This window comes from Peromyscus californicus, unplaced genomic scaffold (genome assembly GCF_007827085.1).
Source record: "Peromyscus californicus insignis strain IS unplaced genomic scaffold, ASM782708v3 Scaffold_2__1_contigs__length_46816999, whole genome shotgun sequence".
NCBI classification, from domain to species: Eukaryota; Metazoa; Chordata; class Mammalia; order Rodentia; family Cricetidae; genus Peromyscus; species Peromyscus californicus.
The window spans coordinates 33624090-33647643 of NW_026294540.1; the positions used below are offsets into that span (position 1 = coordinate 33624090).

The 23554-nt window shown below is 52.0% G+C and overlaps 1 protein-coding gene across 2 annotated transcripts in view; it reads left to right on the plus strand.

Moving 5' to 3' along the window:
- Positions 1-23554, plus strand: part of Mad1l1 (mitotic arrest deficient 1 like 1) — a 334799-nt gene that overhangs the window by 208702 nt on the left and 102543 nt on the right. For both annotated transcript variants that reach the window (XM_052754234.1, XM_052754235.1), the window contains one exon: positions 14781-14869. In XM_052754234.1, the coding sequence (XP_052610194.1) occupies positions 14781-14869 (89 nt within the window). The remainder of the gene's footprint in view (positions 1-14780; positions 14870-23554) is intronic.

A 23554-nucleotide genomic window follows, 5' to 3' on the forward strand; every position in this document is an offset into this window, starting at 1 on the left:
TCTGAGCCCTGCGTCTATTTTAGGGGCAGGACGCAGAAGCTGTTCTTGGGTCCTTAGTACTAGGTACTTCCTGGAAGTCCATCTCACAGACTTCCGCATCTTGGTGCAGAGCTGTGGAGTACACTAAGTGGCGTAGTGCTGAAGTCTGGCTGGGCCTCTCATCTTGTGTCCTGTATTGAAACTCCTAGGACCTGTCAATCTCTAGGGTCTGGACCCCCACAGAGATTGACTTAGCATCCCAGGGTCTCTGCAGGGTGGGATTTGACCTGTCTTGCTCTGGTCTCAGCACGTTTGGCCTACCCCTGCCTCATTTGTCTTTTTAATGTCTGTATGAGAATTGTGTGTGTGTGTGTGTGTGTGTGTGTGTGTGTGTGTGTGTGAGAGAGAGAGAGAGAGAGAGAGAGAGAGAGAGAGAGAGAGAGAGAGAGAGAGAGAGAGGGGAGGGAGGAAGATGCATATAGTATGCACCTTGGAATGTAGTCAGAGGCTGTAGGCCCTTGCCTTCCACCTCACTTGAGACAGTGTTTCATTACCACCGTATGCCTACTAGCTGTCCTGTGCACGCTGTCTCCACCCAGCTCTCCCTAGGAGGACTAGGACTGTAGACACTGGCTACCACTTCCAGCTTTATTTGGTTGCCCGGAGATCAAACTCAGGTCATCTGGCTTGTATAGCGAGTGCTTTTCTCCCTGGCCTATCTCTGCAGTCTCAGCCCTACTGTCCTACGCACCCCTGGTTGTAGGGGACAGTGGTTGTTCCGGATAGTTTTATGTCAGCTTGACACAAGCTAGAGTCATTAGAGAGGAGGGAGCCTCAGTTGAGAAAATGCAGCCATGAGATCTGGCTGTTGGCATTTTCTTTTTCTTTCTTTTCTTTCTTTTTTTTTTTTAAAGATTTATTTATTATGTATACAGTAGTCTGTCTGCATGTATATCTGCAGGGCAGAAGAGGGCACCAGATCTCATTACAGATGGTTGTGAGCCACCATGTGGTTGTTGGGATTGAACTCAGGACCTCTGGAAGAGCAGTCGGTACTCTTAACCACTGAGCCATCTCTCCAGCCCCGGCATTTTCTTAATTAGTGATCAGTGGGGGAAGGGCCTGGGAGGGCCCAGCCCATTGTGGGTGGTGCCATCCTTGGGGTGCTGGTCCTGGGTTCTGTAAGAAAGCAGGCTGAGCAAGCCATGGGGAGCAAGCCAGTAAGCAGCACCCTCCGTGGCCTCTGCATCAGCTGCTGCCTCAGGTTCCTGTCCTGTTTGAGTGTCTGCCCTCACTGCTTCTGATGATGAAGTGTGATACGGAACTGTGAGTGAAATAAACCCTCTCCTCCTGAGTTGCCATTGGTCATGGTTCCTCACAGCAGTAGTAACTCTAACTGAGACAATGGTCAATGCAAGCTTGTGGTAAAACATGGCTGTCTTTGACCCTTGAGAGAGGGCCAGGTGCCACAGGCTCTAAGATGCCCATCTCTCTGATGCTGCTGAACAGGATGCTGGCCCCTGGGGCAAGTTTTCTTCGTGTTTGTTTAGGGTTGGAGCTGGAGCTGTCTCCTTAGCCTAGTTTTTGATCTCTGCCTCTGATTGCCTAATCTTAGGTCATTTCATGTTGTTTATTTCACTTCTCCTCTCCTTCCCATTTAAGAGGAAAATAAGAAGTGACAGTACTTGGGGACCTGTGGCCCAGCTGGTCACACGTGTTTGTCTCACAGCCTCCATCCTTCCCTCGGGTGCTGCAGGGTTCAGGGGCGGCTTTGCCAGCCGAGGAGCCCTGCCCTGGCCTCAGGCAAGGGCTTGAGGAGGAGCAGTGACCTGGGGCCTGGCAGATCCATGTTCATGTCCCGACTGTCATTGACCCCTGAGGCTTGGCTGGCTCCAGATGCCCCTTCTGTCTTCTGGCCACACTGAGCTTGGTGAGGGGAGGCTTCCTCAGAGCAGCAGACGTGCACATGCACGCAGCAGACGTGCACATCAGGAGCACCGTTCTGTGGAACAGTATACCACAGGAGTTCCCATACAGTGGGAGTCTTGTTGAGTTGGGGTTATTTCAAGTAGTCCTGTGTAGCAGTGAGCCCATGCGGGGTCATACTCTGCCCCTCGGGAAGCCTTCAGCACCTTCTCTTCCAGCTCTCACAGCTGCATTCACTGCTGGCAACTACACTTCTTTCCTCCATTTTATTGTTTATTTATTACTTATTTTGTCTCTTTGTGTACATAAGTACATGTTTGAGTACACGTGTGCACATAGGAATGTACATGAGTGTGCATGCACATGGAGATCAGATGATAACCTCTGGTGTCTCTCGTTGGCCTGGAGTGTTGGTCCACAGGCTAGGCTAGCTGGTCCATGAGCCTTCAGAGATCTGACTCTCTCCACCTCCCATCTCACCATCACTGGGATTATGAGCGTTAGCCACCACTCCTGCCTTTTTTTTTTATGTGGGTCATGGGGGTCATGGGGGTCAGAATTAGGGTCTTCATTGACTGTGAGGCAAGTGTTTCATGATGGGACCATCATCTCAGCCCTGTTTTTGGTGTTTTGAGTGTGGGTCTCACTCTGTAGCCTAGGCCACCGGCCCCAAACTTGTGATTCTCCTGCCTCAGCCTCCTGAGTGCTCCGATTAGAGGCACACCCAGTACAATGGTCTCCTCTTCTAGGCTTAAACTTGCATTTCCAGAGTCCCCTGTGTTAGGACTATTGTGGCTTCCAAGAAATGCCATTGATGGCATTCAGCGTCCTTGGGCCTGCAGGAGAGAGGTGCCTAGCAGGGTTTCCCGGGGAACTGTGGTGAGGCCAGCCTCAAGGCCCACCTATCATCCTGTTTACCTTCAGCCTGTGGTGGCCACCTCCCCTCCTGTCAGCTGGGCATGGGCCCCAGGTACCCCCTCCTCTGGTTGTCCCGACCCACCTCTTTCCTGAGTTACAAGTGAATTGCCTGCGAGGTGCCTGCTGCTTGCCAACTCCTTGGGCATTAGTAGCTCTTTTCTTCATGGAGAAGAACCAGAGACCAAGGAGCAAGTGCGCCCGGAGCTGGCCGTGAGGCTGGGAGGGGGGCAATGGGCCTCCCCGCCTGCCTCCGAGCCCTCCGTCTTCCTGAGGCTGAGATGCTGTGGAGAAGGGCCATCTGAGCGGCTACCACCTGCCCTGGGAAGGAAGCTCCTCTGACCTGCGTGTCGAGGAACCACACAGATGTCTAGCATTATCAGGGACACGGCCCGGTACTCGCCTGATCCCTGCAGCTTCCAGCCCTCTGGCTGCTGGAATCTGACTCCAGGCTTGTTCGCAAGTCGTAGAAGGGGAACTGTGCCGTATTGAGCTAATCGCTAATGGCAGGACAAAGGCAACTTGACTTTGTGTTATTAATTAGTAACCTCACACTAATTAGTGAGCATGAGTGTGGTTCATGCTTCCTCTTTAAATGCAATTAATACCACAAGGAGCATCGTCCCGGGCCAGGCTAGCATCGTTAGAATACCTCACCCTAATTAGATCCGGCCAGCAGTGGCTAGAGAAATGAGGTTTTTGATTACAACCATAAAAAGCCTCCAATATTTTATAGACTTCAGGGAGCTAGAAATGTGGATTTATCTTCTGTCTTAACAGGCATCTCCCCCCAACCCCATCCAGTGTAATTAAGCAGTCATTTCTCCTGATTACCGTTTTCCCCTAATGGTTCCTCCTTGCCCTCTGTGTCTTACTCCCAGTGGAGCTTGTGGATCAGGGGGGCCTCTGCCCCCAAAGAGGCTGTGGTAGAATTGGTTTGGAGCTTTCACCGACCGCTCGCTCTTCTTTGTACCACCTCCGAGAGTAACTTCTGTATGTAATGTCCCTCTCTGTGGCAGCCAGACAGGAGCATGTCACAGGTGAATTCTCTCCACAAGCAGATGCTTGGTGTGATGAGCTGACAGCAGGGGCTGGCACTTAGTTGGTAAAGTGCTCACCTAAGCTGGCCCTGGGTTCCATCCCTGGCACTGCATGGTATGCGTTGGACATGCACACAATCCTGGGACTCTGGAGGTGGAAGCAGGAAGATTAGAAGTTCAGTGTCATCCTCAGCTCTATCATAAGCTCAAGGCCAGCCTGGACTACTTGAAAGAGGAGACTCCGTGGGTATGGGTATGTGTGTGTGTGTGTGTGGGGGGGGGGGGGGGTTGGCGGATTGGAGAGGTGGCTCAGTGGTTAAGAGCACTTGTTGTCTTACAGAGGAGCTGGGGTTCAGTTCCTAGCACCCACATGATGGTTCACAACCATCTATAACTCCAGTTCCAAAGGATCCAATGCCCTCTTCTGGTCTCCACAGGCACTGGGCATACATATGGCATACATGCATGCATGTAGGCAAAATACACATAAAACAAAAATAACTAAATCTTTTTTTTTTTTGAGATAGGGTCTCTCTATGCAGCTTTGGCTGCTTGCTGTCCTAGAACTCACTCTGTAGAGTGGCCTGGAACTCAAAGAGATCCACCTGCCTCAGCTTCCCGAGTGCTGGCATTGAAGGCATGTGCCACAGCTAGCTTAAAGAGAGTTGGAATACTCTGGAACAGGTAGTTGTGAGTCACTACATGGGTGCAGGGAACTGAACCTTGGTCCTCTGCAAGAGTAGCCAGCACTCTTAACCACTAAGCCATCTCTCCAGCCCTAAATCTTTTTTTAAAAAAGAAAAAGATCCCAGGGCTATAGGTCCTGTGGTTCCACATGGAGAAGGACCTGAATTCTGAGGACTGTGTGTGGTGTATGTCCTTGGTGTCTGCATGTCCTCTTAGAGCTTTGGCTGCTCATTAGAGTCGAGAGCCGTGTGACAGCCTGTCAGGGCCAGGCCTGTTTAGGGTGGCATTCTGAGTCAGGTGGATGTCATAGAAATGAGGACTGGGGACCGCTGTCTTGTGTGCTCTCCCCACATGTCTGGTCTGCTCACAGCCTGCCATTAAGGCCCTAGCCAGCCATTTCCCATCAGCCCTTCCTGCTCCTGAGACTGACATGTTCATCCTGTCTCAATGCCTGTCCTGTTCTGTCACTGGGCACCATGTTCTGGAGGAACATGGTGTGTAGAAAACCTACCATGGAGACTGGGCACTGGTTCTGCAGGCTGGATGGCCAGTTCACTTGCTGCCACACTGGTGTCTGTCATTGTTGGAACAGGGTCTTGTGGCCAGGGACACGGCATGAGAAGGTCTGTCTGTGACTCCACAGCTGAACCCTCTTGTGGTCCTCCAGAGCTGGTGGAGGGGCTCTGTGCTCGCACTGGGTGAAGCTTCTTCCTTTGCCCATTCGGAGTATATTCCTCTGTTAGTAGACATAGCATGCAGGCTGAGGCAGGTGCCACATTATGCAAGCATGTCCTTGAGTACTTGCTTCCCTGGGCTTGTTCTGAGGTAACAGGAAGGCTCCGTGGCAGTGTGTTTGGGCTGATCTTCAGGAAGGCTCCATGGCAGTGTGTTTGGGCTGATCTTGGTGCTAATACAAAAGCATGCAGCACTAGGCAGCTTAACGCAGCAGAAGCTTTTGGTTTCAGATCTAGAAACCGAGAGCCCATTGGTCAATTAGGTGTCTAGGGAAGTTGTTTCCTGGTTGCCAACCCAGCTTTGCACACTGGAAGCGTGAGAGAGCTCTATGGAGGATCTGGCCCCATTGAGGATCCAGTCGCTCCCTCCTCATGCTACCACCCTGAGGGAATGTTTCATTCCACGGACTTGGAGGACAGACGCTCTGCTGTTTTGTATGGCCAACTCAGTGTTCACTGCCCCATTTTCTACCTGGATGTCTTCCCCTAGTCCCTCTGTACCTGCTGAGGGTGCACCGTGCACCTGCCCACTAAAAGGAACAGAAGCCCTACTAAAGTGGGTTGACACTCCTCAGTGTGTCCTGTCGGCAGAAGCTATGCACATTGCCTCTAGACCTCGGCCTTCAGCCTTTGCACCTGAGATGCTGGATTTGCCCAAGCCTGGCCTGTGGGGCTCCTAGAGCGAAGCTGCATGGGCTCAGTGCACACCCTGCTGCTTGCCTTCCAGCTGCTGACCTATCTACCCCTCATGGCATTCAGCCAGCTTGCTCTGCATTAGCTTACTCCCTGGGCTGCGCACCTGTGGAGCTGCCAGAATTCTCTTCCCTGGATTTGGAATGATGAGCTGGCTGTCCTAGGTAGAAACTACAAGCTGGCCTCTCTAGATGCTTCCCACTTAGGTGGCCCATTGCATTCAACAGCCTGGTGACTAGTGCAGCCTCAGGGACCCATGTCTCTCTCCAGGCTGAAGTGGAAGTACAGGGAGAGTTCAGCTTAAGACCCCTCTCTTCCTTTACCAAGGAGCAGCAGCTCAAACACTTCCCTGGGTCCCCGTGGGCCTAGAGCTGAGCTAAACAGTGGACTCCATCCAGAATTTCCATTGTCGTCTCAGAGTTACCTTTTGGAGACCTGAGACATCTGCCCAGAGTGGGCTTTGGAGAGCTGGTAGCAACTTGAGAGCCCTCCAGAGCCCCGGACCCACCACCATCACCACCATCACCACCATCACCACCATCACCACCATCACCACCATCTGTGTACTTGGCCCGGATGGAGACTGCTATGTATCGAGCATTGAATGACGAGACTTCATAGGCATAGGTATAGGGATGAGCATGCTCACACTGGTGCCCAGCAGCGGCTTCATTAATTAGAACTGCTGGCCTGAAGGGCAGGGTGCCGAGCTCCTGCTCTGGTTATTATTTTGTAGAATTAAGTATGGCTGGCTCCCAGGATCAAACCACGAACCACTCAAACCACAACACGTGGTCTCTATTGAGAGTTGTGCCTTGCTGGGGAAGCAGCCATAAGCATCCTTAGAATTGAATCTCAATGATGCTTCAGGGCAGAGAAGAAAGCTGGTGGAGCCTATAGCTAGAGATGCAGGGCAGGGCTTGGGGCTGGGCTGCACAGAGTCAGTGGTTGTCTGTGCCCAGTGTGGGCAGCTTTCTTGGAAGAGCATCCCTGGTTCTGCTGTAGGTTGGGTTTGTGCCTTCCTGAGCTGCCAAAGAGCTCTGTCTTGAAGTGTTGGGGCTCCTCACACGGGGAGGAGGGGTCCTCTCAGCCACCCTCCTCTTTGCTGCTGTCTGTAGCAGACAACCTCCTGCAATTCCCAGGGATGTTCATCTCCATCAGACATGAGGGTTCACCTCTCTGAACAGAATCAGTTGCTTCTGTGAGAGCCACTACAGAGTCACCTCTAGCCAGACTAGTCAGAAAGATGGAGTTCCAATACCAGGAATGACGGAAGCGGCCCGTATTTGTCCTCTGCTTTTGTTCTTAATTGGCAAGCACACTACCAACTGAGCCGCATCCCTGGACCCTTCACCCCACCTTCAAGCTGTGCTTTCTGCACACTTGACCACTATCTGAGCTCCACTTCAGCAGTGCCGTAGCTCATCCTGTAGACTCTTCTCACTTCCGTGTCCTTTGGCATACAGAAATTGATGTTGTGATGAGGCCCTTGTTATCTGTTGGCATAGCTTAGAAACTGTTGCTGGATCCAAAGCTGGGAAGATTCCATCCTTCATCCATCTTTTCCTGCCTGTAAATGTTCCTTCTAGCAGCTTGGGTCTCACCTTTCAGTTCTGATCCACTTGGACTGTTTGTTTTAAATATGGCATGAGTTAGGGCTCCAGCCTCATTCCTGAGTGTGCGGGTATGTCCACTTGTCTTAATCTTGTCCCCTGCAGAGACTCCTCTCTCTCCACTCAATAGTCATGGTCTCCTGATTGATGGCCAGCTGGTCACGCCAGTTTGTGTTCTATGCTGGACTCGGTTGAGTTCAGCCTGTGAGTCAGTCCTTCCTCACGCTACTGCCTAAGTTGTTGTCTTTAGTGCCCTTGCTCCTAGGCTGATGTGAGCCTTCCCACCTTGTGCCTCCACCCCTGCAGTGTGGTTAAATCTGGACCATCAACTTCACAGGATGTAGAATCACCCAGGAGACAAACCTGTATCTACATCTCTCTGGGGGAGTTTCTAGATTGGTTTAACTCAAGTAGGAAGACCACCCAAAAGGGGGCAGCACTATGCCATGGGCTGGGGTCCTGGACTGAATAAAAAGGAGAAAGCGAGCTGAGCCCCAGCATCCATTCTCTCTGCTTCCGGATTGTGGATTCCATGTGACCAGCCACCTCAGGCTCCTGCCGCGGTGCCTTCCCCACTGCGACGGATTGTGCACCCTCAGACTGTGAGCAGAATAAATACTTTCCCTAAGTTGCTTTTGGCAGGTATCTTGTTGTAGCAATGAGAAAAATAACCGCTGCAGCCTATCAAGATCAACTCGGCTATTCAGAATCCCTTGCAGTTCTCTGAATTTTAGCATAAGCAAAAAACAAACAAACAAAAACCCCGACCAAACCCAGTTTTGCAAGAAAGACATTTGCAGTTTAAGAGTTTTTTGCTGTGCTCAGGAATCCAACCTGGTGCTGAGCATACACTCTATCCCTGAGTCACACCTCAAGCCAATGTTTACAGTTTTGAAAGAGTTGCATTGATTCTGTAGATCACTTTGAAGATTTGACTCAGCCCCAGCCCCAAGGGCACCTGACTTCTGGGCACCTCTGAACTGGAGACCCAAGCTCTGCCTGCACGGAGGCCTCCTGTAGGGCAGCCCCAGGCTGGCAGAAGTTAGACTCCAAGAATCCCACAGAGCGTGCTCACCCTGCTTCTTGCTGCTTCCTGCTGTTCCCTCCTCACTCCTTCCAGACCTGACCTGGTCCAAACAGAGATGCAGTAGTCTTTGCTTCATCCGGCTGTTGGTGGCCCTTCTTCACACTGAGGAGTTGGCGATTGCAGAACATGTCTGAGCATAAGTTACCTCAGGAGAATGTTGCTCCACCAGGAATGCCAGCCTCAGCAGACCTCAGAGCCCTGCCCGACTGTGCCCTCAGAGCTCAGATGAGGAACAGGGTCGGGGAGAGCAGAACCTGACAGAGTTAGGGTTTCAACGTCATGTCGTGTCCCTGGTACAAAGGAGGAGTGTAGTGTGTCCTCACACCCGTGATGAGGTGTGACAGCATGAAGCTTACGTAAGGATGCTTTGATTGCAGAAGCTGGTGCTGGGTCTACCCTGGAAATTTCTGTGAGTGCTTTTTGTGTTTTTCAGACGTGGTCTCATGAACCCAGGCTAGCCTCAAACTCCCTCCCTCCCGAGTGCTGGGATTACAGCATGTACCACTATTCCCCATTTACACCTATGTTTTTAGTGCCTGCTACCTGAGCAGACAGCATAGGTACGTGGGGCAGGATAGAGGAGATAAAAGGGGTCTTCTTCCAAGCACAGCAGCAGGACCAGCATTTAGGAGTTTGGTCTGGTAGGTTTGTTGGTCACTGATGCACTATTTAGTTTCTTTCTGTAGCATCCTGTGGTGGGGCTGTTGGGATGGAAGAAGTCAGAGGCCCAGAAAAGTTTGTCATTTGCTCAGGTCAGTGGCAGCCTGAGTCTTTTGCGTTCCATGCCCTGATTTAGAGTGAATCCTGCCCCATCTTAGGGACAGGATGTCCATCCTCACAGCCTCCTACAATGCCTGGGCCACCCTCCCTGCTCTGTAGTCCTGTAGCCTAGACAGTGTGCAATAAGGTGGACAGCATTGGAATGGGAGCCTGGAGGAGGAGGGCCTAGCTTGGAAGAGTAGTCATCCTCAACTTTTACCTACAGCTGGCAGATGCGGGTGAGTGTTTGCTCCCAGGGACCCACAGTCCTGATGGGCAGCAGGCAGCAGGCATCATCCCCATCTCCATTATACACGAACATAGCCTGCTGAGAGAGGCATGCTGGCTGTCCCCAGAGACTGGCTTCCAGCCACCCCTGGGTGTAGAGAGAGTCAGGAGCACTCCCTGCCCTACCAGGAGAGCGCCAAGGGGAGGATACTCACATGCCCATTGGTCTCGGAGAGAGGGGTGGGCAGCACCAGCTCTAGGACATTCAGTTTGAATGAACAGGAGACAGGGCAGCGGCAGGTGGTGAAGCAACCCCCACCCAGCATGCACAGGGCTCCTCTTCACCTCGTCCCGCTCACTTGGCAGGCATGTGCATTGAGGCCGCTGCTCAGCTGCAGATGAGCCCTCCAAAAAGCACTTTGTGTGTGAAATCCTTTTAGCAGGATGAGTTTGGAATCTGGCCCATGGTTTGAGGCATTTGGCAGGGTCCCTGAAGACGCAATCCAATTAGTCCCATGTTTTCTTGTTTTTATAAGTGACTCTAGACCTAGGTTTTCTTCAGTGAAGTAGAAAATAGGTACAGGCTATAACATTCATGCACAACCAAATTTCTCTTCCCTTTATCCCATGTCTTCCAATCCCAGACATAAGTCAGCTCCCATTGGCTGGAAGGGAGCAGATGGCCACAAAAGGGAGGACAGGACTCGTCTCATGAAGCCAGGGTCCTGTGGCCTGAAAGCAGGTGGTGGCAGACTGTCATGACACCATAGGACAAATGTGTGATAGGATGGCCATGGTTATACTGGGCATATATGGTAGAGGCAGGATATGAATTGTGGGTGTGTGGGGGGGAAGGTCTTGGGCAAAAGAGGGGATAAGTGGTAGAGCACCTGCCTAGGATCCCCCAGTGAGGGGCTGGGGTGTGGCTCAGTGGTAGAGCACCTGCCTAGAATCCCCCAGTGAGGGGCTGGGGTGTGGCTCAGTGGTAGAGCACCTGCCTAGAATCCCCCAGTGAGGGGCTGGGGTGTGGCTCAGTGGTAGAGCATTAGGTTCTATCCTCAACACTGCAGACAATAAAAATGAAGCCCACTTGGTATGCTGCTCCTAAAGGAGGTGACATCCTTGTACTTGAAGAGCTGGGTTTGAGGTAGCTCTACATCAGAAATTCACCATGGGCTTATTGTACCAATCATAGTTTTATGCTGTGGGTCAGGAGAGGAGTGGCCAAGGTAGAAGCCAGTGCTGAATGGTGGGGCAGGTGGGCCGGCATCATGGTGGGCCAGCCACCAGATAGTGGCTAGGAACCTGGTGCAGATTCAGTAGAGCAAGAACTGTTCCTTGAAGAGGGGGAATATTGAGCATAGACCCAAGGCTTCAGATTCAAATGAGAGGATCCGTATTTGCTCTGGAGGTTGTGGTGTGAGCCAGCACTTCCCATCCTTCCCTGCCGACCGTGTAGAAGTAACAGGAATGAAAACAAAATGGTGAACTCAAGCTCTGGCCAGGCAGGAGTAGAGTGGAACCAAGCCACAAGCAGGAGGCACATGGCCACTGGCAGAGGACTGGCCTTTGTGTGGATCACATAAAGTGTTTGCCAGGGGAAGGTGGGGTACAGACTTCAGGAAAAAGCCCTGGGAAGGAGAGGATCCAATGACCTGCTTGTGGGTGAGGAGCTTCCTGCCAGGTAGTCCTAAGCCTCAGGCTGCAACAGTGGCCCAGCAGACCTCACCTCCCCAGAGCAGGACTCATGTGCTTTCCTGGTACACAAGACTACCATGGGCACTAGGGCCCCTGTTCAGGTGGCTAGAAGCAGGTCATGCTTGCTGTGAGCATGGCTCTTGGCTCTCATTGTACCTGCAGTGAGGCTGTGAGACTGGTTCATAGCAAGGCAAGAGGCCTGTTCTCCCTCCATGCCACCTTAGGCATGGAGCTGGATCTGATAGAAAATCAAAGGAAGGAGGCTGGGGAGTGGGGGAGAGAAATCCACAACCAAAGAAGGTGACCCCGAGCACACAGTTTGTCAGAAAGTGCAGTTTAGCTGTACGTTAGAACCCGAAACATGACTAGGCCTATAGCAACAATATGGGGCTGCATGAGCCAATGTAGCCGGCCTGGAGGGAAGCAGGAGATCACAGAGTACTGGGAAGGAGAGCCATGGCAAAGAACAAACAGCATTGGCTGTGAGAGCCTTGTCTGTCCCCGTAGAAATGCAGCTCACGTGGGCAGTCAGATATAGTGCCCTGAGTGCCAGGTGTGCTGATGCAGCTCGTGTGGACAGTTAGAACGTGTAGTACATGAACACTCATAGTGCGTGAGTGCCGGGTGATGCAGGATACGGGTGTTTGGAAAGAAGCACTGAGCCAGAAGGAGGAGTCCAGCAAAGATGAGAGACAAAAGCAAGGGCTGTCCATCATCGCCAGGGAAGATGCCCTGGAAAGTTACCATGAAGAAGGGGAAGCATATTTAGCTGTTTTGGGACCCACCAGAGGATTAGGGCTGATAGGATTCCTCTGTCTAGTAGAGAGAGAGCATGACTGGTTATGAGTTGTGGGTTACAAGAAAAAGGCCAAGAAAGCCCACAGCCTACATGGTTGTCTGTCTGTAAGCAAGAGTTTCTTTTAAAAGCTCATGGTGGATTTCTGATGGTTTGAGGTATGGGGAGCTGATGGAAGAGGCCTGTCCAGGGACAGGGAGAGATGTGATGAGCTACCACCATTATGAGCAGAATGAAAGGGGGGCAGCCCCACTGTGTCACCTTCATCTGTCCAGGGCCCCAGGTCTGAGTGCTGTTGCCCACACTGGGGAAAGGAGTCTTAAGTGTACTAAATCAGTGCTGAGCCACCAGACAGACAAAGTCACAGGCTTTATCTGGGCGTTCGGCCCAGCAGGTAAACACGTGACATTAATTGTCACCAACTGTGTACAGTTACCAAGCGAGGAGGGTGGAATCCCTAACTAGTCAGACCTTCAATGGGACATGTCCTTGGTACTGTCCAGCACAGGAAAGTATGGATGCAGCATAATGCAGCCATTACTTAACAGCACAAATGCTGACTGTCAAGACACGAAAGGAAACACACTCACAAGCCAGAAGACAGAAAGCACAGAAGCCTAATGCAATAGAAATCAATACAGACACATAGCAAGATATAAATGGGCTAAACTCTACCACTAAAAGGAAAAGACTTTCTGATGAGTTCCACGCAGAACCAAAGCAATTGGAACAGGTGGCTGCCAAGGCCACTTGGCATTTGTAAGCATCTGAGCAGGCATCAGCTATTCATGCCTCATCTAAATTCAAGCCATAAAGCATTGCGGGAAGCGGGCAGATGCGCCTCTCAGTACTGAAGGTGCACAAGGACATCTGTACTGTGCTCTGTAGGGAGCATGGAAGTACACAGAGAGGCAACTGTGTCTATGATAGCAGTGCATGCATGTGTGTCTAACCAGTCTCTCCAAAGCCAGAGAGCTCACTGTCAAGAAGGACTCCTATTCATAAGGCCAGCAGGATGGGTCAGCAGGTAAAGGCTCTGCACAAGCTTGGGACCTGGGTTTGATCTCCAGGCCCCATATGGCGGAAGGAGAGAACGAATCCCCGCAAGTTGTCCTCTGCACTACACATCCACACTGTGGCTACATGTGCACACGTACACGCATGTGTGCGCGCGCACACACACACACACACACACACACACACACACACACACACCCCTTACTGTAGCATCCTGTACCTTGGAGTCTTGCTACCTCCTCCAACAATAAGAAACAGGAAGTACTTCCATCACATTAAGTTTCAGGGGCCAGTTCTATCAGAGTCTCAAATCTGTGAGACCTGCCACAGCATGATAAGCCGTTTTAGAGTGTAGAGGCAAGGGGAGGGCTCTCTGGAAGTCAGCACCGTGTTGCCTCCACCTCGCCATGGAGGAGCTGGACCATGAAAGACAGTGTCAGTTAGGAACAAAAGCAGGCAGCATGTGAAGATGACACCATCCTTGAGGCAGGGAAGATAGCTCACCCAGCGAATTGCTTGTGGTGCCGGGATGAGGACATGAGACCGGCCCTCAGAACTCATGTAAAAATGTGGACTTGTAACCCCAGCAGTAGGGAGATGGAGACAGGTGGATCCCCTGGAGTTCATTGGCCAGCCTGCCTAGATAAATTGTCAAGTTCTAGGCTCATGAGAGACTCTGCACCCCAAAACAAGCTGGATGGCTCCCGAGGTTTGACCTCTGACCTCCATAGATGTGTGTACCCACATATGCATACACAGAGAGACATACAGTTTGTACTGTCCCTTTATCTGGCTCGTGGTTCTGGAGTCTGGATAGCCTGGTGTCAGGAGGCCAGTCTGGCAGGAGATGGGGTGGGTGAGGGTCTGAGCTGGGTTGCAGGCAGTGACACCGACCCATGGCCTGTCCCTAAGGAGGTTTCTGCTCTCCTTGAGACTGTAGGCACTGAGTGTGCATCTGTGTGGAAGGATGGGGCTGAGGACGCTCAAGGAGCAAGGGTCAGCTCTGGGTGACTTTCCTGCTGCCCAGGAAGCCACTGGCCCAGCAGCCATCTGCTTTCCCCCTGGGCCTGGCTGATTGAGCTTGCCTGTGTCTTCCGTTCCTGACTCTCTCCAGGGTCTGGGATCTGTCTGGCTTCCTGGCGCACCCCTACCCCTCCCAGCAGGTGTTCAGAGTAGCTTGCAGACCTTGGCCCAGGGCAGGCAGGCAGTTCTGTCACCCTGGAGAAAACACTGTGACTTCCATCCAAGCCATGGTAATTCTAGACTGCGATCTCTCTACTCACCCTGTCCCTCTCTGTCTCCAAGGCTCTATAGCTCTCCTTAGCAGTACACGAATGGCCGACCATGTGTCTCTCCACCTAACTTTGGAACAGGAGCATGGTGAAAGAGAAAGAACTGTGTTTACCTAACTCAGAACGGCTTGTGGCATGGGAGATCTAGGCTATGGGGTTGACCAGGCAGGGGACCCTCTTCCCCAGATCCCCAGCACAAACTAGGCATCCAGTCTGGGCATGTTCAGATGCAGACTTCAGGACTTTGGGAACAGAGCAGGGACCTGGGCTGTGGGTCCCTGTACAGGCTGACCGCTTACTCTGTGTTTCCTTATAGCTGGAGATGGAGTTGAAGATGCTGAGGGCCCAGACAAGCTCAGCTGAGGCCAGTTTCCCATTCTGCAAGGAGGAGGTAGATGCACTCAGGTATGTCGTCTTCTCTCGGGCTCTGGCCGCCCCACATGTCACTCCCTAGAGCACGATGAGCAGAGCCCATCAGAGCACCTGCCTTCTTGCCTCCCCAAGGCTGCTTGTTTCTGTTACATTGTCTGCTGAGACCCTTGTTTCCACTGGGCTAGGCCTTTCTAGTGTCATGTCCCAGGTCAACACTGACAGCTGGCCTCCCAGCACTGGTTCTCCACGCCCAAGAGGAGCAGGCATCCTGTCAGGGTGTCCATGGGGACCTGCCTTCCTGCCAGCACCATGAGACACCAGGCCTAGCATGAGGGGCACATGGCCAACTGTTGATTGAAGGGTGCAAACAGGCATCTCTCAGAGACTGCCTCACAGAAAGATGAACAGTTTGGCCAAGCTTTGAGCTTCAGGTGTGACTCTTTGCAGGGCACCTTTGGTGCATGTTTGGAGACAACTCACTGCTTTCACCATACACATATGTGTGTGTGCGTGTGTGTGTGTGTGTGTGTGTGTGTGTGTGTGTGTGTGTGTGTGTGTGAGTGAGAGTGTTCAAATGCTTATGCATATGTATGTGCATCTGGTGGGGTATTTTCTTCATATGTCCCCTACCTTAGTTCTTGAGATAGGGTCTCTCACTCAACCTGGAGCCCTCCAGTTCAGCTAGCCTGGCTGGCAGTGAGCTCCAGGGATCTTCCTGTCTCTGCCTCCCCAGCACTGGAGACTTACAGGCACATGTCACCACACCCAGCTTTTCACATGGATGCTTTGATCCCAACTCTGAACTGCCATCAGGTTCTCCCTGGCCTGCACTGGTCCTGCCATTCTAGCTTCTGTCTGAAACGGCTGTGTGATGGCCATCACCACTGCCCTGGCTTCTTGTGAGGGGCAGCAGAATGAATGTAGTGAGTTGGCCACCTCCTGCAAGCCTTCCTTCTGTTTGGGGTCCTAGGGAACAAGAAAACTGTAGACACTGAGTGGTTTCTTGATGAGGAGACATGGAGGAGCCTGGGGGAGGGGAAGCAGTCCTCTCTGGCTTGGTGTCCCAGAGACCGTAATGGGGTCCTACCTCTGTGGAGTTGACCTTGGCTCAGTTAGGCTCTTCCGACACTATCTCTCTTTGGGTAATGGCTGGTGACTGACTCTCTGCTTTGCAGGGCTGTTGAGGTCAAAGCAAGGAAGGCTTACTTCTTGGCATTTTTCCCAGAAGTGTTCAATGTATAGCGCTGAGGTCCTTATGGGCTAGAGGTTCCCTCTCACTGCCAGAGTCCTTCTCACACAGACTTCCCAGGCCTGGGAAGTAGCTCTGTGGGGATGGATACCAGGCACAGAGCTGTTTGTTTGCGTTTGTCCCAGCGTGGTGTGTGCTGTGCGCTGTCAGGGCAGAGCCGAGTGGATAATTGACTGGCCAGCAGAGCCACGCACTCCGTCTTCATCAGCTCACAGCTTAATGGGGACATTATTCACATGGGCTTGTGGCTGTTTAATTATGGGTAGTGCTGTGAGAGCTGGTATCTGGAGATAGGGTCCCTGGGACAAGCATCTGGGTGCAAGAGGAGCATGCTTGGTGCCGTGACTGAGTGTCTGGAGAACTGGGGTGGCCATGGCGAGTGTCGGGATCTTCATCCTGTGAGTGATGTGGAGCCATTAGGCATTTTAAAGCAGAAAAACGACATGATCTGATTTGTAGCATCAGGCATTGCTGGCTGCCTAGGCCAGGCAGAGGAACTTGGCAAGGCCAGGCAGCCATGCCCTGGCCAAGTGCTAGGAAGCATTCATTGTGAGGTTCAGCCAAGCTGGAGAGGCTGCTCCTGGGTGGACACATTAAACACCTCCCACTGATGCTCCACAACATCTCTTCTGTGATAAAGACCCTTGTACTCAGTTTGGGTGGGTTTAGTGGACCTGGAGGCGTATTCCGTTCAGACTCTGGGTCCCTGAAGCCAAAGACAGCAGTCATGGCGGCCTTCATTTGCATCTGACTGGGAGGTGCTGGCAAGAGGTGCTGTCTCTAGGGCTAGGGAGGTGAGGTGAAGCTCTTGCTGGCCTACAGTCACTGCCTTACAGCATCCTTAGGCCACACAAAGCAGGTAGCCCTGTGTACCCAGCTCCATGTCAGCTGGTGGGCAGAGGGCTTGATTTGGGTATGGGCAAGTGTCAAAGGTCTCGGAGTTGGCCAGCTGCGTGGCGCCCAACGCAGCCCCACTTTTCTCATGCCACAGGCACTGTGTTGCCCTTCCAGCCTCTCCTCCCCATGGCCTCTCACGTGGTCGGCGGGAGTGTGGACCAGAGTGTGTCAGGTTTGTGGTGGGGAGGGGCGGGTACACTTCAAGTTTGATGATTTGTAAACTGTAAAAAGGGGCTTTGCTGTTAACATCTTCCTCACTAAGATCAAAGCCTGCTGTCCACACGTCTCCCTAGGAGAACCCAGCCGTGAGTGAGGTGCCTTTGCAGCTGGTAAGAACCAGGTCAGTGCCTTTGGAGGGCTTGTAGCCCACCCGGCTCTGCTGGCACTTCTGCTCTCCAGCAGAGGGAAGCTGAGGGTGTCCAGGTGGCTCCCGTGGGCTTGGAGCATGCGTGGCAGAGAAGTCCAGAGAAGCAGGGCCTTTGTGCAGTGAACTCAAATGGAGCCCACGCTCCAGGCAGCTTCTCAAGGGCAGATGGCTCAGGTTGGACCAAGCATGCAGGTATTTGCTTACCTGCCTAGCTCCTTCCGTTCTTGAGCTTGGGTCTCCTGAGTCCTGTCCCTATGCCTGTAGACAGGGGTGGTCTTCTGCCACCACTCATCCTTTGCATTCTATCGATGTGATAAACATCAGGACCACAAAGGAGGAAAGGGTCTATTTGGTTTATATGTCCCAATCATATCACAGCCCATCACTGAGGGAATCCAGGACAGGAATTCAAGGCAGGAACCCAGAGACAGGAACTGAAGCAGAGACCATGGGGGAACACTGCTTACTGGCCTGCTCCTCGTGGCTTGCTTCTCTTGTACCTTCCAGCACTTCCTGCTCAGGGGTGGCACTGCCCATACCACAGATGAGGAAAATGCTCCACAGACCTCCCCACAGGCCGGTCTGATGGAGGCAGTTCCTCCACTGAGGCTTCCTCTTCCCAGATGACTCCAGCTTGTGTCAAATTGACATAGATAAACAAATAAATAAGACATTTTAAAAAGAAATCCCAGCATAGTCCTTCTTTGTTGGCACTAGCATGCTGAGTTCTATTTACCCTTTTTTCCAACCTTTCACCTATGTCAGACATTGTATCATTGTGCCTCAGTTTCCCACAGTGCCGCAATAGGGTCAGTGTACTTGTCACTGTTACCTTGAGCAAGGGGACTGTGCTATGTGTGGCATCTTATTTTGCTGGAATACCACACTGGGACCTATTGTGCTGCCTTCTGGCTCAAGGGTACTCAGAGGGGCAGCCCACTTCCACGGAGGAGCTAGGTCTTCAGACCCCTGTTGCCACCCAGTTCCCCTGGGAAGGGACACTGGCAGTGTGGACTCTGAAGTCTCACCTTCCTCCAGCTGGGCAAGGGTGGGGCCCTTATTGAGGCTGCCCTCTTGGAATAAGAGCCCTGCTCTCCTTTTGATCCCTCTCCTGAGCCTCAAGTGCCTTGCCTACTGGTCCTTCGTGCAGCTCCTGACGAGGACCACATCTGAAGTGGTTAAGTCCGAGGAAGACAGATGACATGAGAGCCCTGCCTCGGGCCAGCCCGCTCTTCACTCAAGACCATGGATGCAAACACAGCCAGCTAGCAGATGCAGAGGACCGGGCAGGGTAGCTGCTGCTACCCAGGACAGTGTGAAGATGAGGGGTGGTCTACAGCTGTGTGTATTTGCACAGAGCTATTGGCTACACCTAAGGGGCACAGGGCTGGGGAGTTGCTCCATGGTAAAGAGCTCACGACAGCAGCATGAGGAGCTGAGTTTGATCCCCAGGACCCATGTTTGTTTGTTTTTTAAAGTCAGGTATTGTGGCTTATGCAATCCTATCCCTGAGAAGGTGGAGACAGGAGCAGCCCTGGGACTCACTGGTCAGCCCATCTGGCTCGTGAGCTCCAGGTTCAGTGAGAGATCAGAAGTTAAGATAAAGAGGGGTAGACGAGGACACCTGTTGTTGACCTCTGGCCTCCAAAGGCATGCACACATAGTTACAAAAGTTGCACAGATGCCTGTGTATGTGAATTGCACCCACCTGTGGCATTGCACGCTCCTTCCATGAAGCCAGACTGGGAGCCCCAGTGCAAAGCTAAGTGGTGGCAGCTGAGGACCTCTCGCCTGGAACAAATCTGGGCTCGTTACTTCCCACTGTCAGGAAAGCTCTGACAAATCCTAAATGTCTGCGGCTTTAGCAGCTGGGTAGACTGTGGGCTTGCATGTCTGGGCCAGAACCTGTTAGTCACACTCCACATCCTCTCCTTTTCCAGCCGTGCTCGCTGCCTGCTGGGCCCCAGCCTGAGCAGGCATTCCCAGGCTCTGGGGGGCCAAGGGTTACCATGCCTATTGGCCTTTCTCAGGGAAAGCAGCAACTCCGTGACTGCTACCCAGTGTGCTCTGGCTGGGTCACCCTCTCTAGAAGAAGGCTCAGCAAGGTGCATGAGACCTTTTGCTTGGTCATTGTGTCTTCACAAGGAGAGCTTGTCTGGACCGTTTCACTGGAGTGCTCATGGCAGGCATCTTCTGGTCTCTTTTTGTGGCCTCATGTGTCTTTGGAGACATAGACCTGAAGGGTGTAGTCCTGACAGCTGCTGGGAGCTGAGTAGGGGACAGCAGTTTCTGCTAGCAATGAGGTGATGTCCTTCCTCACCTGATAGCCTGTCCTCAGTCCAAAGACCTCTTCCTTTCAGGAGACTGAGGCCAACCTGTAGTCCAGCAGATGTGGCATCATGGGCATAAGAAACAGGTAGGCGAGGGGGAGCTGGTTATAAAAGAGGTCTTCAGTATCCAGCTCGGGTCACTGGGTGGCCGCTCTCCTCCTGGGTCCTCTTCCTGTACCTGCAGACCTATATATACATGGCAGACTTGGGGGACAGAGGTGGAGGCAAGTGGTCATAGCAGTAGACACTAACAGAAACACCTAAAACTAGGCCATGAAAAGGAAGAAGCAGCCTAATTGTAGGTGATCTTCTGACTGCCTATTGAAGTGGCCAGTGACAGGAAGGGATCATGTACCCACCAACACCCACCTCTGCCCCAGCAGAGCAAAGCAGCAACAGTGTGAGCAAGCTGGATGGTGAGCAAGCTCTGCCCAGTGGAGGCTGGTGTCAGCTGGACGCTGTGGGGAGCCACGCCCACAGCCACCAGTGTCAGGGCTCTTCTATGCCATTATGGTGTGTGTAGGGCCTTCCTCTGATCTCGATCCATGCTACTGCCTGTGCTAAAGGGCAGAACACAGGGATGCAGGAAGTGGATCAGTTAGAACTGGGTGATGGATGGATGGTACACTCCTCCCTGTGGTTGGTAGGATGAGCAGACATGGAACAGTCATGAGCGTTCATCAGAGTCCAGTCTGTTTGTGGAGCTCTTTGTTCCCATACCCTTAGAATGCACCAGGAAGGTTCCCCATTATTAGCTATGTTTCTGGTCGTAAAACAAACCCTCACAAAACCTTAGGAATCAGGTACCAGAGAGATGGCCCACTGGGTAACAGCTATGTCATGGTAGCAGGTGACACATGCAGTGATCCTACAGAGACACAAGGACCTGAGTTCAAATCCCTAGCACCCAGGTAAATAGTTAGGCATCACTGCACATTGCCTGCCAGAAACTCTGGTGGCATAAGACAAGAGGATCGCTGGGGCTTGCTAGCCGCCAGCCTAGCTTGGGGTTCAGTGAGAGACCCTGTCTAAAGACAATAGGTGGAGAATGATAGAGTAGGACACCTGATGTCCTCCTCTGGCTTGCACATACATTGCTTGGGTGTTCACTTGGGCATATACACATGCACACACACAACCGCACAGAGACAGACAGACAGACACATCTAAGGTGCATAGAGAGTATGCCGTCTAGCTACACCCACCTCAAACTAGATATCAGTAACAGAATGCAAGAGGAAAAGCTGTACCCATGTGGAAATTAACAGCATGCTTCTAACTGCCTGCGGATCCGACAGGAAGAGGAACAAGTAAACGCTGATGAAAACACTCTCATCAGATCAGATCCGCGGAGAGAAGAGGACCCGCGGCACCCAGCGTTCCAGCTGACAGAGCAGAGGCCCTGGCTCCGCCACCAGGAGGACATGGCAAGCAAAGGAGCCCAGGATGAGGAGGAAGAAGGAGGTAATGAACTTGAAAAAAGAAACACAATTGAGAAAAATGCTGAAGCAAAAGGCTGTTTTTCTGGGGCAAAAATCCATAAAATTGACAAAGTGCCAACGAAAGTGACACGTACATGGAGAAACAAATGAACGGTATCAGGAATGACACGGGGACACTGCTGTATAGAGAGCCTGTGGCCATTGAAGGGTATTACAGAAACACCAGCTTCCCACCAGCCCGACCAGTCACACCCCTCAGAACCAAAAGCTAAACCCAGCCTGGGAAAGTGGAGGTAGAAGAATCGGAGTTTGGAGTCATTCTGGGCTATATAAAGAGTTAAGACCAGCCTGAGCTACATGAGACCTGTCTCCAAAGGAGCCAACAAAATAAACCCCTGAACCAAGATGTAGAATCCAGTTGACAAACACTTTAAATGTGAAATCATACTTATAATGCTCCAGGAAAGATGGCTCCAGGCCTAGAAGGTTGGCCTTGGGGACCCTGCTCACCAGCTGAAGCCCATGGGCACCAGGTTGACTCATCAGTCCTCTAGAAGATGGGGTGTATCTACAAAGCACAGCCAAGGGAGTGCTGCTGGGGTGAGGCTGTCATGGTAGCCAGTGACACATGCAGTGACCCTCCAGAAATAATTCATTCTGAGAGCTGAGCGAACAGGAAGAAGCTGTGACTTGCATTTCTTTAAGTGCACAAAGTTTCTGGAAGACCTTCTACCCTGTCCCAGCTCAACCTCCTTCCTCCCCCATCCTGCTTCTGGAACCCTCTGGCAGGGCTCTGTATGGCAGGAGCTCGTGTGGGGTCAGTCACAGTCAGGGATCCAGCTGTAGAGGTCACTGCCCCACCCCCCATCTGCTTCCAACTTCTAAGGTGTTTTTGATGCTGTCCCTTTTATTTTCTGTCGTCAGGCTTCAGAGAAGCAAGGCTGCCCTTATTCAGTGCTACTTCAGTGACATTCTAAGAGACTGCTCCTAAGTGCCGTGTTCACACCGCCATCTTTAGCAGTCTCTGTGCTTGTTTGTTTTGTTGCTTCTGCTTCTTTCCCAAGATGAAGGTGTGCGGTATAGCTTAGGCTAGCCTTGAACTCTTACTCTTTAACCTTGGCCTCTCATGTGCCCAGATGAAAGGCGTGTACCACCATGCCCAGCTCGTATGTTTTTTAACGAAACACACATACAAACCAAAACAGAAGAACTAAAGGAACAACAACAAGCGAATATGCCGTTTGTACTGTCAGCTTGCTGCCTGCTCTTCATGTTGTGTGGGAGCTCCCTGTGTGTCCTCGGGCCTTCAGCAGTCTGTTCTGGAACCGAGGGCCTGCTCCCTCGTGTGTGTGCGCTCCTGAATGTGCTGGTGCACTTGTCTGAGTCGGACCGCTGTGGGCACTTGGACAGGTGTGTATGCTTGCCTGTGTGGCAGTAGAGGACAACCTCAGTTACCATTCCTCATAAGCTATCCACCCTGGTGTTTTGGATCCTGCTCTGGAACTCACCCAACAGGCTAAGGGAGTAGGCCAGAGAGCTCAGGGAAACTTGTTTCCACTCAGCTTGGTTTTCTCATGGATTCCGGGGATCAAACCCAAGTCCTCCTGCCTCTGAGGCCAGCACTTTACCTTTCTGTGCTGCAGAGGCTCCTTTGGGTGCCTGTGAGCAGGGGGTGAACGTGGTCATTTAATCAAATGGTTTCATCAGATCCTTGTTCACACACTTGAGCCTGTGGTCTGCTCTGGCCTAGCATGCCCAGTTGGGTGGACTCTGCCTGTCGTCTCTTAGCACCGGCCCCCTGCACTCAGCACAGCACTCTTGGGGCATCTCAAGGAACATTCCACCCTCCATGGCTGTGAGTCTGGAGGCAGGAGATGCATCTTCCCAGCTGGCTGTTCCTTTCTGTCTGTTTTACCCCATTAATCTCACCTGTCCCTGAACATACATGTCTTCATGTTTATGAAAGTTATGTGTATGTGTGTGTATTTGCATGAGTATGTGCACGTGAGTGCAGGTACCTGTGGAGTCAAGAAGAGGGCACTGGATCCCCTGGAACTGCAGGTACAGGCAGTTGTCAGCCAACCTGTGTGGGTGCTGGTGACTGAACTTGGTTCCTCTGTAAGAGCAGCCAGTGTTTGTAACTCCTGAGCCATCTCTCCAGCCCCAAGTGTCTATATCCACAGGGGTTTTCATTCTTTTTTGGGGGTGGGGGGGACAGTGCTCTGCAGGTCTTAGAGGACTTAGGGAATCATCCCACTCTGTGTAAATTTATTTTCAAATGTTTTGTTTTCTCAGATGATATGACAGATGGAGTGTGCAACAGAGTTCTCACATGTGGATTTTTACAGTGCTGCTTTGCTGGGTCTGTGTATCAACAGGGCATCTGTGAATAGAGCACTTTACTGCCTTTATAGCTTAGAAGCCTTTATTTCA